Source organism: Patagioenas fasciata, chromosome 17 (assembly GCF_037038585.1).
Source record: "Patagioenas fasciata isolate bPatFas1 chromosome 17, bPatFas1.hap1, whole genome shotgun sequence".
In the NCBI taxonomy this organism is placed as follows: domain Eukaryota; kingdom Metazoa; phylum Chordata; class Aves; order Columbiformes; family Columbidae; genus Patagioenas; species Patagioenas fasciata.
Genome location: NC_092536.1, coordinates 7,834,197 through 7,846,981, shown reverse-complemented (window position 1 = coordinate 7,846,981; position 12,785 = coordinate 7,834,197). Strand labels below are relative to the sequence as shown.

The 12,785-nt window shown below is 38.0% G+C and overlaps 1 protein-coding gene across 2 annotated transcripts in view; it reads right to left on the bottom strand.

Moving 5' to 3' along the window:
* Positions 1-12,785, bottom strand: part of HIRA (histone cell cycle regulator) — a 34,554-nt gene that overhangs the window by 16,268 nt on the left and 5,501 nt on the right. For both annotated transcript variants that reach the window (XM_065851665.2, XM_065851666.2), the window contains exons 2-11: positions 10,547-10,609; positions 9,712-9,822; positions 8,697-8,787; positions 8,133-8,227; positions 7,244-7,339; positions 5,822-5,982; positions 4,755-4,922; positions 4,162-4,275; positions 2,399-2,469; positions 72-177 (exon numbers count right to left, since the gene is read on the bottom strand). In XM_065851665.2, the coding sequence (XP_065707737.1) occupies positions 72-177; positions 2,399-2,469; positions 4,162-4,275; positions 4,755-4,922; positions 5,822-5,982; positions 7,244-7,339; positions 8,133-8,227; positions 8,697-8,787; positions 9,712-9,822; positions 10,547-10,609 (1,076 nt within the window). The remainder of the gene's footprint in view (positions 1-71; positions 178-2,398; positions 2,470-4,161; positions 4,276-4,754; positions 4,923-5,821; positions 5,983-7,243; positions 7,340-8,132; positions 8,228-8,696; positions 8,788-9,711; positions 9,823-10,546; positions 10,610-12,785) is intronic.

The window sequence follows — 12,785 nt, the reverse complement described above, 5'->3', positions numbered from 1 at the left end:
CAGTCCAATATTTTAATTGAAACAATAAAACCCTTAAATATGATCACAGATTCTCCAAGTGCCTGCTGTACCTTTTCCTCCTCACTGAGTGGATCTCCAAGTTCATCCTGGGAAAAGTCCAAAAACGCCACCGATCCATCCATGGAACACACCAGGATACCGAGTCCATTAAGGGTCCTGAAGAAAATAAAGGTCCATCTTTGGTTTCAATCTCCTTCATTGATGCAAAGGGGCAATACAATAAATTATTCCATGAAAATCTTAGCATAAGATTTATTATCACAGCAACTACTGACAGAAACAAAGTGGGTCAGCAAGGAGGAAGGGTGGTGTACAGCTGGGGTTCATGTGCCAATATTCCTTTGGAGACTGCGCACAGGAAGGCGGCATCAAACAACACACCTACCCATGGCATGATCAGCACCATGCAAACCTTTCTGCAGGAGTAAAACAGAATATAAACTGAAGTGTTGACAACAAACAACGAGGGAAAATTATAAACATATTTGTTGCGAAAGACATATGAAACTTGTGTGCTAATGGAACTGGGTGAAGAAAGGGGCCTTCAGCAGATAAGCAACCGATACGCTGCTTTTAAGGTCGTATAAATGAGGTTAACCACACTACTCCAAGTTGGAAAATGATAGAATCTTGTTGAGAGTTTTCTGCTTGCTCAGCAGATAAAATTGCTGAGCTCCTATTGACCACTGGATCCAAGCAGTTATTCCATGAAAACATAATAGCGTTCAGATATTATGATGATGAATCCAAGTCTAAAACTCTAAAATAGAAACAAGACAGCTGTAACAATATAAGAGTATCAGACTTCTCTAAATTTACTCAGTCTGTTTTCAGAAAGGAGCATGTTTCTGGGAACATTCTGTATTATTGACATTTTAGCCATACATTTCAATTTGTAAACAGGATATAAAATAACAAGCTTCCTGATGATCCTTTGTCTCTCAAATATTCCACAAAACCATTTCCTCAGAAATGTTAACCAGCTATTACTCTCAATGACTGTATGCCATGAAAAATGTTCAAACTGCAGATGGAGAAATAAAAAACACTACAGGAAAATAAAACTATTCAAAGCTATTGTACTACAACAATAGCAGCAGTTCTCATGAAATACCCCACTTACTGGCTTTCTAGCCCTCATCTATTAATGAAAGCAAAATGTTTTGGTTTTGAAAACTTTTGATGTTGCTTCACTGAGCTTCATGGCAAAATCCACATGGCACACAGAAAACAGCAAGTTATACAATTGTAAGCTTTAAAATTTACAGCATAAACCCACCCAGACTGTTATAGTTTATATAAAGTTTATATATAAAGAGCTAGAATTAAAGCAACCTACATAATCAGCTGTGTGTCTATCATGAAAAAAAAGTGTTCTCCTGTACAGAACCCTTAACTCATAGGCGCAGAGTAGTTTTTTTTAATACCATTTGCTGAGTGGTCTCATGGTTATTTCTCCCTTATTATTCAAGTTTTGCAGTGAATAAAGAACTATTAAACTCTGCATTTTTATGGCCAGGACTTAGGAAGAAAACAGGAGAGGAGAGAGCACCACTAACTGCAGATAAACAAGGTTTAGGACAGCAGACTGCTGAGATAATGGGTTGTCCAACACAATCCAGATCACTAGAGATGTCCTGCAGCCTCTTGGGAAAGTTCAGCAATTGCTCTTCAGCTACCTCCTGTGGTTGGTGGATGGGGTGTGTTTGGGTGTAGTAGGTTCATTATCCCTTCTCTGAGACTCGCTACATGATCAGCCTCTGCTACTCGTCAACACAGAGCAATTTACACCCTTCACATGCACTGCAACACTACAGTGTAACTACATTTTCACTAAACCCAAAAGCTATTGCATTTACTTTTTTCAACATGAAAATCCTTCAGGCAATTCAAATGATGAGTGAATACTACATGTGTGTACAAATGAGTGAATGTATGTATAAAACATTAAAAAAAAAAGAGGTTTTCTTTTGGTATATTGTGTCCTTAAGCATGATGGACCTAGAAGGTTCAGCTGAATTGTCCACCATGTCATGTTATAAAATAAAAATGCTATGAAAACAAAACAAAACAAAACAACAAAACAACAGAGAATCATAAAATATCTGTGGAATTAGTTCCTACTTGTTACTGCATAACATTATAAATACATTCATTTTTATTCCGTTTTAGTGTTACACAAATCCCAAGTGAACGCACAGTAGCTGCTAATGTTACTATCAAAGATGTTGCAGCAGAACCAAAAACTTCAGGAATCAATTATTTGTGTTCCAACAGCTACAGTCTGTACTGTTTAAAGGTATTTCCAGTTAATCCATATATCTAAAGTTGACAGCAACACCTGGGCTTTTGTAACGAATGGCAGAAATCAACTTACCAGGAGATGTCCATGATAGACTTGTCAAACAGCTCATGTATGACAACTAAAGGTCGTTTCAGACATGTAAGCTTAAAATAGAAGAAACAACACTCAAAAATTTAGAAGTTCTATGCTACCACAACCCCATTAATACTCTCCCAGAGTCTAAGAACATTCACCAGACAAGTTCTGGCCAGTAGACAGCTGCTTGCCTGATGGTGTATGTGAAGTTACCCATTCCAGCCCTGGCACAGAGATGCTTTGGAGAAAAGCTGACATTCAACCTCCCCTCCCTTATGAAACACAGACTAAATTTCTTAACCAACTTTGCCTTTACATCACAGTCATAGAACACTCTCTACCACTCAAAGAGTAACTCCGCAGAGGCTAAAGACAGCTTCTATTCCAGGCTTTATTGAGATAAGGATGTCGCAAACTGCCAGCACAATAGGAAGACAGAAAACAGATTAGGTTTCCATGTCCTCACTCAGACTCAGTCTAAGTAAGTGAAGCCTATCAAGAGCAAAGGGAATTTGACTCACAATTACTCTTGAAGATTATTCCTTTGCACTTCTAAATCGGTTTAGTAACAAAGAACTGAATAAGAAAATTCCCAGTAACCTGTTCTAAATCGGACATCCTAAGCTCTTTAATGTTAAACCAATGGATTTAATATCTATAGCATATAGTACAAATGAAACGAAGCAGAAGAAGCCAATGTGATCTAGGATGTTACACGCCCAGAGGTTCACAGATGCAGTGTAGCAGTCATCTTCAGTAGCTATTTCTTCTACATTTCCACAGGTATGTGTTGTGTAAGTATCTATTAAGCTCTTCAGGGCAAAGACAGCCTATAACTTTGCATCTCTACAATACCTAGTATAACTTTGACAGCCACCCTAAGTGAAACCATAGTATAAATAGAAAGTAAAATACACTGACAGTGATACTTTGATATGGGTATGCACTGGTAGCATTGCCAGAAACAGATTTAGTGTTATGCATTTAGCAATTGATGGATAAATATCACACTGGAATCTATAAATAGTAGATTGCAGTTAGCAATTGGTATGTTCTGGCACATGTTCTCATCACAAAGCTTTCAGGATCAGTTAAATTTACTCCCTGTCTTTTGCAGTTGCCAAACAAACCGTCTTGCATTTATAGATTTGAGCATAGCTACCCTTCTCTTCGCCAGAATAACAATTTTAGTGTAGATTTTAAAGTAAAACCCAAACTAGGTACTGAAAGTATACTTAAAAAAGCTCATTCACTTCCACATTCCTTTCCATAGGAAAGAGAGAAACCAGAACAAAACACAAAGATGAACTAATATATCTCAGAAGCTATCCTGTGCCTGCTATATTCTCCTTGTACCCACAAAAGCAAGACAAAGCTAGACTCCAAGAGTGATTAATGAGTATGTGGCCTAAACATGGAAAAATGGTAAAGTCTCTTTCTTACGAGACTCACATGGAAAACAAGTAAAATACACAGGGAGAAAATAGGGCTGAACTGTATTTATTTACTGTAGTAACACATTATTTCCCTTAATGGTTCCTCCTTACCAGGGCGCACAGTCTGCCCCTGGCTTCTAGCTGCTCTGGGCTTTAGAGAACTGAACTAATACCAATTCACAGCTAATCCAGTAACAACAGGGAAAAAAACACCTAAACATAAATCTAAATATAAGACCTAATGCCGTACACATGGCTTTTGTGTGAAACCCTCAAGTTATCCAAATGACCATGTTAGTCAGGGGCAGCAAATAAACCACTTACCCAGACAGAAAGAGATCGATCCTTACTACCAACAGCACAACAGCAGTAGGGACAACTTGACTTGGTGGAGCTCCCATTCTTTTGCTTCTTTTTGAAGATCTTTGGATTGAATTTCTGAAAAATAAGATGCCCCAAATTTTATTACAGTAATTACATTTCATAAGAGATCTGCTTCAGAAGTAAGTTTTCCACTTAAAAGTGAAAAAGAAACATTTCCTAGAAACAAAATCCCTCACCAGACTCTGCATATGCTTTCTTACGGGGCTTTCTGAATGCCTTAACTGGAATGGCAAATAATATCACTAATGATCACAAACCCAATAGAAACCCAACCCACAGAACAGCTAACAAAGTTAGTGTTTGGCATTCCTAACATGCTCTTGTACTCCTCCCTCCTATCTTGTTCATCTACGTCCAGTTCTCTTACCACAGCTGGTTGCTTCCAACATGTAAAGTTGACACTTTCTAATCACTATCACACATTTGCATTACTAATCTTGACCACCTATCTCCACCTCTTGTCCCATTTACGCATAAAATTATGAAAAAGGACACACTAGAAGTTTTACTTAGGGTAAATTACTATCACTCACCACTACTGTAACTGCCTTCCGATGCCCTACAAAATCCATGTTGGTTTTCCATCCATCTCTCTCAATGATCTGAGCAGTAGGTCCAGAATTATTCATGGCATGAGCAGAAACAAGATAGTGACCATCAGGTGACCAGCTGAGACGCAACACATGAGTTGTCCCTCCACACTGACAAAAATAATTAAAAAAAACAAAAAACAAACATATTAGAGCTTTAAAAGTGTTTCACACACAAAGGTTTTTTAATACAAACTATTTAAATTTTAGATTTCGGGAATATGATTACAAAGTAAGTCTTTTGTGAATATAAAAGTACGACACCACATACAATTCTCAGCACTTCAGCCATGTTTATACAGGTGATGTAGTGTAACTCATGAAGCCCTACCAAAAGAGGGAGAACTTCAAAGGAAACAAAATATAAGTCTTTTTGGATACAGTACACTCACTATTCATCCCAGTCCTAGTTAGTGACAGGGCTGCAGCATACCAGCTGCTAACAACTAGACTTCAGCTTCCAACACCAGCTCCCACATGAATTTAGGCATTTATAGTGTATTACTAAGAGTAATTGCACTAATCACGATACCATAAGATGACTGCAAAACACTCAACTCAGTAAGCACCAGTTTCAGTCCCCAGAAATTCGATCTCTTGATCAAAGTCATCAGATAACAGCCCTGTGATGCCAGACCAAAGATCCCTCCCAAGTACTTGTTTCTGATAGTGGCCAATACAAGATGCATAGGAAAGAATGTAAGAACAATGTAATTAGCGTGCCAATGCTTCCTTGGAATAAGCTCTATATTTCCAGGAAACTACCTAATTGTTTACATAAGCCATGTAAACCTTTGGCACCCACAAGATCCAATGTCAATGTCAGTCTCAATTTACTCATGTAGTGTGAGAAAAGAGCTCTTCTTCCTCTTTTGAATCTGCCATCTGATAGCTTGATTTGATTTGTCACTGTCAATTTAACTACTGTTCGCGCAGAATCACAGTTATTCTTACAATTTTCATTCATTCTACCAGGAATTCACTTTCAATGGTCACACATTCTGAAGTACCTCATCAAAGGGTTTCGTGATGCTGGTTTCCAGCTGCCAGTCCATGGTCCGCCACACCTTCAAACTTCGATCATCGGCCTGAGATGCAATATATTTTCCAACAGGATCCCAGGTCAGCCCTTTGACCAAGCCAGAATGCCCCTTCAAAGTGGCAAGAATTTCTGCGCACACAGAATTGAGAACAGAGAGGAGTTACTGATATCTCCTTTAGGACAGACTGCTGAGGAGATTTACAAGATCTTTTAGAAACATGTTATTAAGTATAACCTCTTTTTAATGTACAACCAACAACAAAATATCAACAAATTTCAAGCAAACTGGAACCTGTGTTTAAGCTAAGAATGATATTAAACAGTGCAAAAATCTCTATAAGAAATAGATTAGAGCAAGAAGACCAGCAGAGCCTAGGCAGCTCAGAACAGCATTTTCAAGCTATGGAAAGCAGTAGTTTAACTGGAACTTCAGTTAAACATTCACCCTTTCCCCTGTACCCAAAGATGATGATATGCTTTATGGTTATCACAACAAATTCAGCTTTGTGCAAACATGAACTAAGTCAAAGTTGCAACTGAACAGACACACAAGCCTGGTAGACCTGGTAACCTACTTTCAGTCAATCTCTTGCTTATCAGACCATGAGAGAAGATGCTGAGAGTCTGAAAACTCTGATATCACAATTGGAAGCAACCCTAAAATCAATGGCAGTGACTGGGCACCAGACAAGGGGAGTTTTAGCCTGCATCAAGCTACATGGTGAGAAGCAGCCAAATAAAGGTGGATGCTCCCAAACTGCCGCAGACCCTCGCAGGGCACTAAAGCTCCCCATGTCCTGGCTGTGCCTGGCAGCACATCCCTGGGCAACAGAGACCTCGGGACTGTGGGAATTGCCAGCACTGCAGCAACAGAAAAAGGCAAATAGTCATCAAATGGAAGACTTGAGGGCTTCTGCTACTGTGAGGATCCCTGAGCCCTTTCTTCCTCCCTTTCCCCATGTAAAGCCACACTGCTTATTAAGCAGCAGCATTTAAAATGAGGTAAATAAGACAATGTCAACCCAAAGGCAAATCAAAAGAAAGTCTCGTAGGTACAAAGGCAGGAAGGAAAAATACATGCATAAATAGATGTGATATCAAGCTGAAGTTCTATTTATTTGGGATTTTGCAGAGAAAGTGAAAAAGGAAATTAAAGTAAAATGAGCAGCACACCCTGAAGGCAGCTGTTGTCTGCAGCAGAGTGGTATCCACTGCTCACTGCCATCCAAACTTGGAAGAGGAACTGACTCACCAGATTGCAAGCGCGTCACCTCAAAAGACAGAGAGTCCATTCCCACATAGAGATTTCAGACAGCAAAATACACCATGGAGGAAACACCTTGTCACAAAGCTTTACATACTTGCACATCTGCAACATAAGAGTTCTTACCTGGAAATTTGACAGCGTTCCAGATGACAACAGTGTTATCCACACTGCAGGATGCCAGCCAGGCATCATGCGGAGACCACGCTACATCCATAACATCTATTTAAAAAAATCCCAAATGTTTCCACATAAGACATTGATGGCACACAGAGAAAATATCACTGAGAAATTATCATCATCTCACCAGAGTGGAAGGTGAGAAAGAACATGGCAGCACTCATTGGGAGTGAAGCTCTCCGACTTATAATGTTCAATGGGGAACAAAAACAAAAAATCCAAGGCAGAGAATGCAATGTTCAGTAACTATAGGAAATACTAATGCCTGTATAAAGTACTTTGTCTTGTTTTGAATGAAAAAGCAACAGCAGCTATTGCAATGCACTCGCTTTATTCCAACACATATGGAGCGATCAAACTGGTTTCAACCTTGATTTTGATCATAGCTCATGTCAGCAGGTATAAAATGTGTCTGAAATTATTTGGTTTATTAAGCTTTTGCATTGCTTGTCAGTTATTTTTTCTAAACAAACAAATATTCTCTGGTTTACAAAAACTTTACCTTTTGACAACCAGGAGATTGTTCACTGCAAGTGCAAACATTCATTTAAATGAAAATATAGTTCAGCTTCCCTTATTTAGATTCATTTTAAAGCTAGCAAATATTAAAATGTAGTTGTCTTAGTTGCTATTTTTTCTACTATACAGCTGCTGGAACTTGTATGAAAAATCAGCATTTGATTAAAAATGACATTTTCTTCTAGATTTTCATTGTTGCTCTTAAAAATAATTACTGACTTGCTACCAAATATGAACATTTCGAGCAAGAAAATGGGGCACCGAAAAACAATTTTTTCCAGATACATGCAAATTCATTCAGCACCTTTTAACTCACCTCCTGAATGGCTTCTGAGAATCGATACACACCTCCACTGCTCAACATTAGTAAGTTTGCTACTAGAACCAAACACAGTGCTAGGTCCAATGTACCTAATTAAAACAGAAACAGTGATCAACAGAACCATCTCAAGTTCTTCAGGCTTTCTTTCTAAAGAAAATCAGCTGCGCAGCACACTTGTATTTTATGTTCAGTTATTTCTGCAATGAAAACTGAAGAAAAAAATAAGGTATGTTTTAGAGAAAGTAATTTGAGTTGTTAAAAAATTAGCTTCAATAAAATGTACAACTACTACAGATAGAAAAAAATAATAACATTTAAGCTAACTCTTGAAATCTCATCAGGAAGTTTTCTTCAAGGCCAGAAGAAAATGCCTCAGCTCCTGGAGAGGAGACAGAAGAGACCAAACCTCCAGTACCAGCGATGCAGGGTCACAGGTTTCAGTTCCTCACTCACCAGGCGAAGCGGTGAGCTTACAAAAAGGCAAGAAACACTAAGAGATGTGACAGAGTAACCTACTTGAAATAAAATATAAAACTGAGAAGGAAGAAACATGCTTACGCAGCTCGTTTCCACACCATAATCAACTTGTCATCTCCCCCTGAAGCCAAGTAAACTCCATTGTTGGACCATCGCACACAGTTCACACAAGCTGAAATGTAGAAAAGAAAGTTTGTAAGAAGAAATATGAGAAGAAGAGATTCTGGAGTGGGGCACAGAGTTTGTAATAAGCATGAGATGTTTAGGATTTAAGTGTACTTTTTCCACTCAAAGCGGTTACTCTGTCCACTTCAGATAAATGAATTAGTACTTATCTTTCAGTAGCAGTTGAGGTACTACTTGCTGAAAAAAACCATCAAACTATCCCTTATTTTAAAAAGTTTCAACAAAAGTAGCTCAAAAGAAGAAAGATTAATATTGACCTAACAAAGGAAACTGCTTGAGATAAATGAGCAGGGATTAAGAGGCTAAAGAAGAAAAAATATATCTTGAAGAAATGGTACAGCTTGTTCAGGTAACTATACTTTCAAATGTAATGTGCAATAAATCCAGGATCATTTAGAACTATAACCAATATACTTCATATGATGTTTCCTCCATACTTAGTTTTTCTCTTGCTCTTTCCTTCAGAGCTCCTCAATTTCTCAGAATGTGCACAATCAGTTGCTTTGTGGTCACAGCTGGAAAAAGCTCATACGGAGATTTCCAAAGGCATCTCTATTTCTCTGTACATTTTCTCACATTCTAACACCACTTTCTGCTGAATATCTAAAACCGTATACACCCAAAGTACGAGACCACTCTGTTGTATTTAACTGATTTTTCACCAATGGACAGGGCATGATTTTTGTAATTACAAACATGTAATGCTTAAGTTTTGGTAAATTACCATCAGTCTGTAAATATATATTTTTTTATATATATACATACGCACACTCATTAAAAAAGGTGTTTAGATGAGGTTCTTAGAGACATGATTTAGTGTCAGAGTTAGGCTAGGTTATGGTTGGACTCGATGATCCTGAGGGTCTCTTCCAACGGAAATGATTCTATGATATATAAAAACCTTTGTTACCTAAGTGATTGTCCATCTGACAAAGCATCTTGGGAATATTTTCATTCTTTTCATCTTCCTCTTTCAGGACAGGGGCCATATTCCAGATCACAACTTTCCCAGAATCCTGACCTGTACGAGGACAAAAAGTTCCTTCTTTAAATACATGCAAAAGAGCTTTTCAACTTAATCTCAGTTCCAGAACAGATGCTAAAATTTAGGCTTTCCTGCAGCGGGAACTTTAGAAACAATTGAGTACAGATGCCATTCTGATATAATTACACAGAGACAGAAGTGTTCTGTTTTTCTTGAAGCTATTAAAGTAATACAGACTTGTTCAAAAATCATATTATTGATATCAACCATAATTATTAATATTTATTATAAGATCATATTTTAAAAAATAAAAGATACGTTCAAACCCTAAGCTGCAATTATTGTAGCCAACATAAAATTATTCACTATTGTAATACACATATTATTTGTGCCCATATTTCTTGAGCTATTCCATTTATATAATTGGAATTTTTTGGTACCAATAGCTCTACTATTCAGCAGGTCAAAAACCCAACTTCACATGCAGTTTCTCCTAAAATAAAAAAGAAATTTGGCCAGTATGGCCACAACTCAATTATTGCAGCGACTATTTCAATGATGTCCACAGGATGAGCACATTAGAAAAAAGTAACTCCGAACAACAATGCTTTTCAATATATTTTAATGACTTATATCTCTAAGAAACAGATAATTATGTAAGGGATGTGTTTTAAAAGGGTCAAACTGATTAAAGTGCTGTGAAGACACAAGGTTGTTATTATCACCCCAAATTCTGCCTTCTATCAGTACGCAGACGTACCTTGTCCTCCTGTTGCAAACTTGGTCCCATCCGGGTGAATGTCCACTGAAAATATTGGCTTTCCTGGAATTAGAGAACAAGCAGCAACATACTGAATTATTTTACAGGCAAGAGAACAAAGTAACACCAAAAGAATGGTAACTCTACTGGTTGGTGAATAAGTTTCTTCTTCCAAAAGCTACAGTTGTAAGAATTACAGCTGACTACAGGAGCTGAAAGCAACTTAATGACAGCCTATTAAAAGTGGATACGGATGTTATCAAGCCGTAATACACCAGTGATAACCAAGGACACTTAATCCAGCAGGACATGCCAAATGCCCCAAAGCAGAATAAAACCACAGAGCAAGCACTAACGAGGCAAAACCATATTTGAGTCAGGAATTTCTTCCAGGTTTCTACAGTTCGTGTGTCGATGACCTGAAGCAAGCTCTATTCTGGTTTCTGGTTGGGTTTTGTTTGGTTTGGTTTGTTTTCTAAATCCTCCCCAATCTCAGACTCCATCTGTTAGTCACACAATTACCTGTCTCAAATTTAGACTCTACTATTATGAAGTGTTTTTACCATAAACCTAGCTTTTATTTTTATGGCTTCCATATAGTCAAAGGAAGACTAACTAACTCTAATATTACTCTCAAATCTTTCCGTTCCCCATATGCTACATCTTTCAGAAAGAAACTAAGTTTTATGACAATGTAAACCCTATTAAAAACAACTCACACAGCTGGGGAACAGCTTTGGAAACCAGACAACCCTCACTCAGCCTGCTCTGCTCCAAGCACTGGATCACATATACTTTCCTATATGTTCACACTTCTTTTAACCTTTGCAGGAGGAGAAGGAAGAGGGAAAAGTAATCTCACTGTCTTTCGATGATGCTCAAAGAATTACCACTAAGGATTACTTGAAGGAATACGCATGTGATTTCCACGTTCAAGTAGTTTTTGGCAGCAGTCCAAACCCTTTCCAACTGGAATGCTTTTAAAAGCAAGATCACACACATGCCAGTATAAAATAAGGCAACTCATCGTCACAGCCAAAAGAACTAGTACCCACTGTACCAAGATTACCCAACAAATTTCTCATGTATGTCAATTATTTCACTGTACCTTCATGATATGTTAAGACAGAAATGACAAAACCTGGAGAACTTATACAGCAATAGATTTTGTTGCAACGGTTGAATCTGAATTCCTTGACACTACACTGCTAACAAAACCCTCATCCAAAAATCCAGCATTTCTTACTTTTCGAGGGATAAGCCTTTTGCTTCATGTCAACCCGTATTTTCTTCATGTTGATTTGTTTTAAAGTTTATTTTATTTGGATTTATATTGCAACTGAAATGTGATTCCCCTTAAAATTTTTACAGGCAGCCAAGCAAAGACCTTAAGCACAGTAAGAGCACTCAACTTACATTCCTTCCAAGTCCTTCAGACCACATAAAATACATAAGCTGAGACTTAGCTGTGGGTTTTCTTCAGATTGTTGTGCCTGATTCTATCTTTTATTCTGTTAACTTGAATGCAGCATACAGGGCTAAGCTGAATCTTCTGAGAAGAAGAGGCAAGCAGCAAACATTTTGTCCTTCTCAGATGTGGAAGTTCCCTTAAATAATTTGAAATAGTTAAACCCACTGACACTTCTGATCATTCTGGTCACTCCTCTATCAGCCTCTTTAATTTCTCCTGTCTTTTATGACATGGAGGGGAACTGGCATTCAAGACAGTGTTCAAACACAAATGATCCATGTATTTGCATAGTAGGATAATGTTTTCACTCCTTTTCCTGGCATAAATTTGGGTTTTCATCTAATGAGCACTGAGCAGATATTTTTATAAAGTATGAGAAACCTAAAAGCTCAGACCTCAGTGGAAGTCATCAGGTCACAAGGCACTATTTTACATGCAAAGTTTAAAAAGGATACGGACTTTGCACTCAGGAAAGGCAGTGGTAATAAACGAAGCTCTCAGCAGCAAATGGAGTTTCCTACATGGCTCAACTGTGATCCAGGAAGGGACCTTTTTCCACAGGTAATCACACCCAACGACCTAACCCAGTGTACTTGTGCTGTTCCTCAGAATTTGTGAATAAGCTCCAAGCACAATGACTTGTGAACATGAGGCCTGTCAAATTAATCTTCTATAGGAGCCACGTAAATATTGTTTCCATCTGATGGATAATCCCTAACAAATTGGACTAGTTTCATCCATCTCACTCTCACCAGCAATGCCCAGATG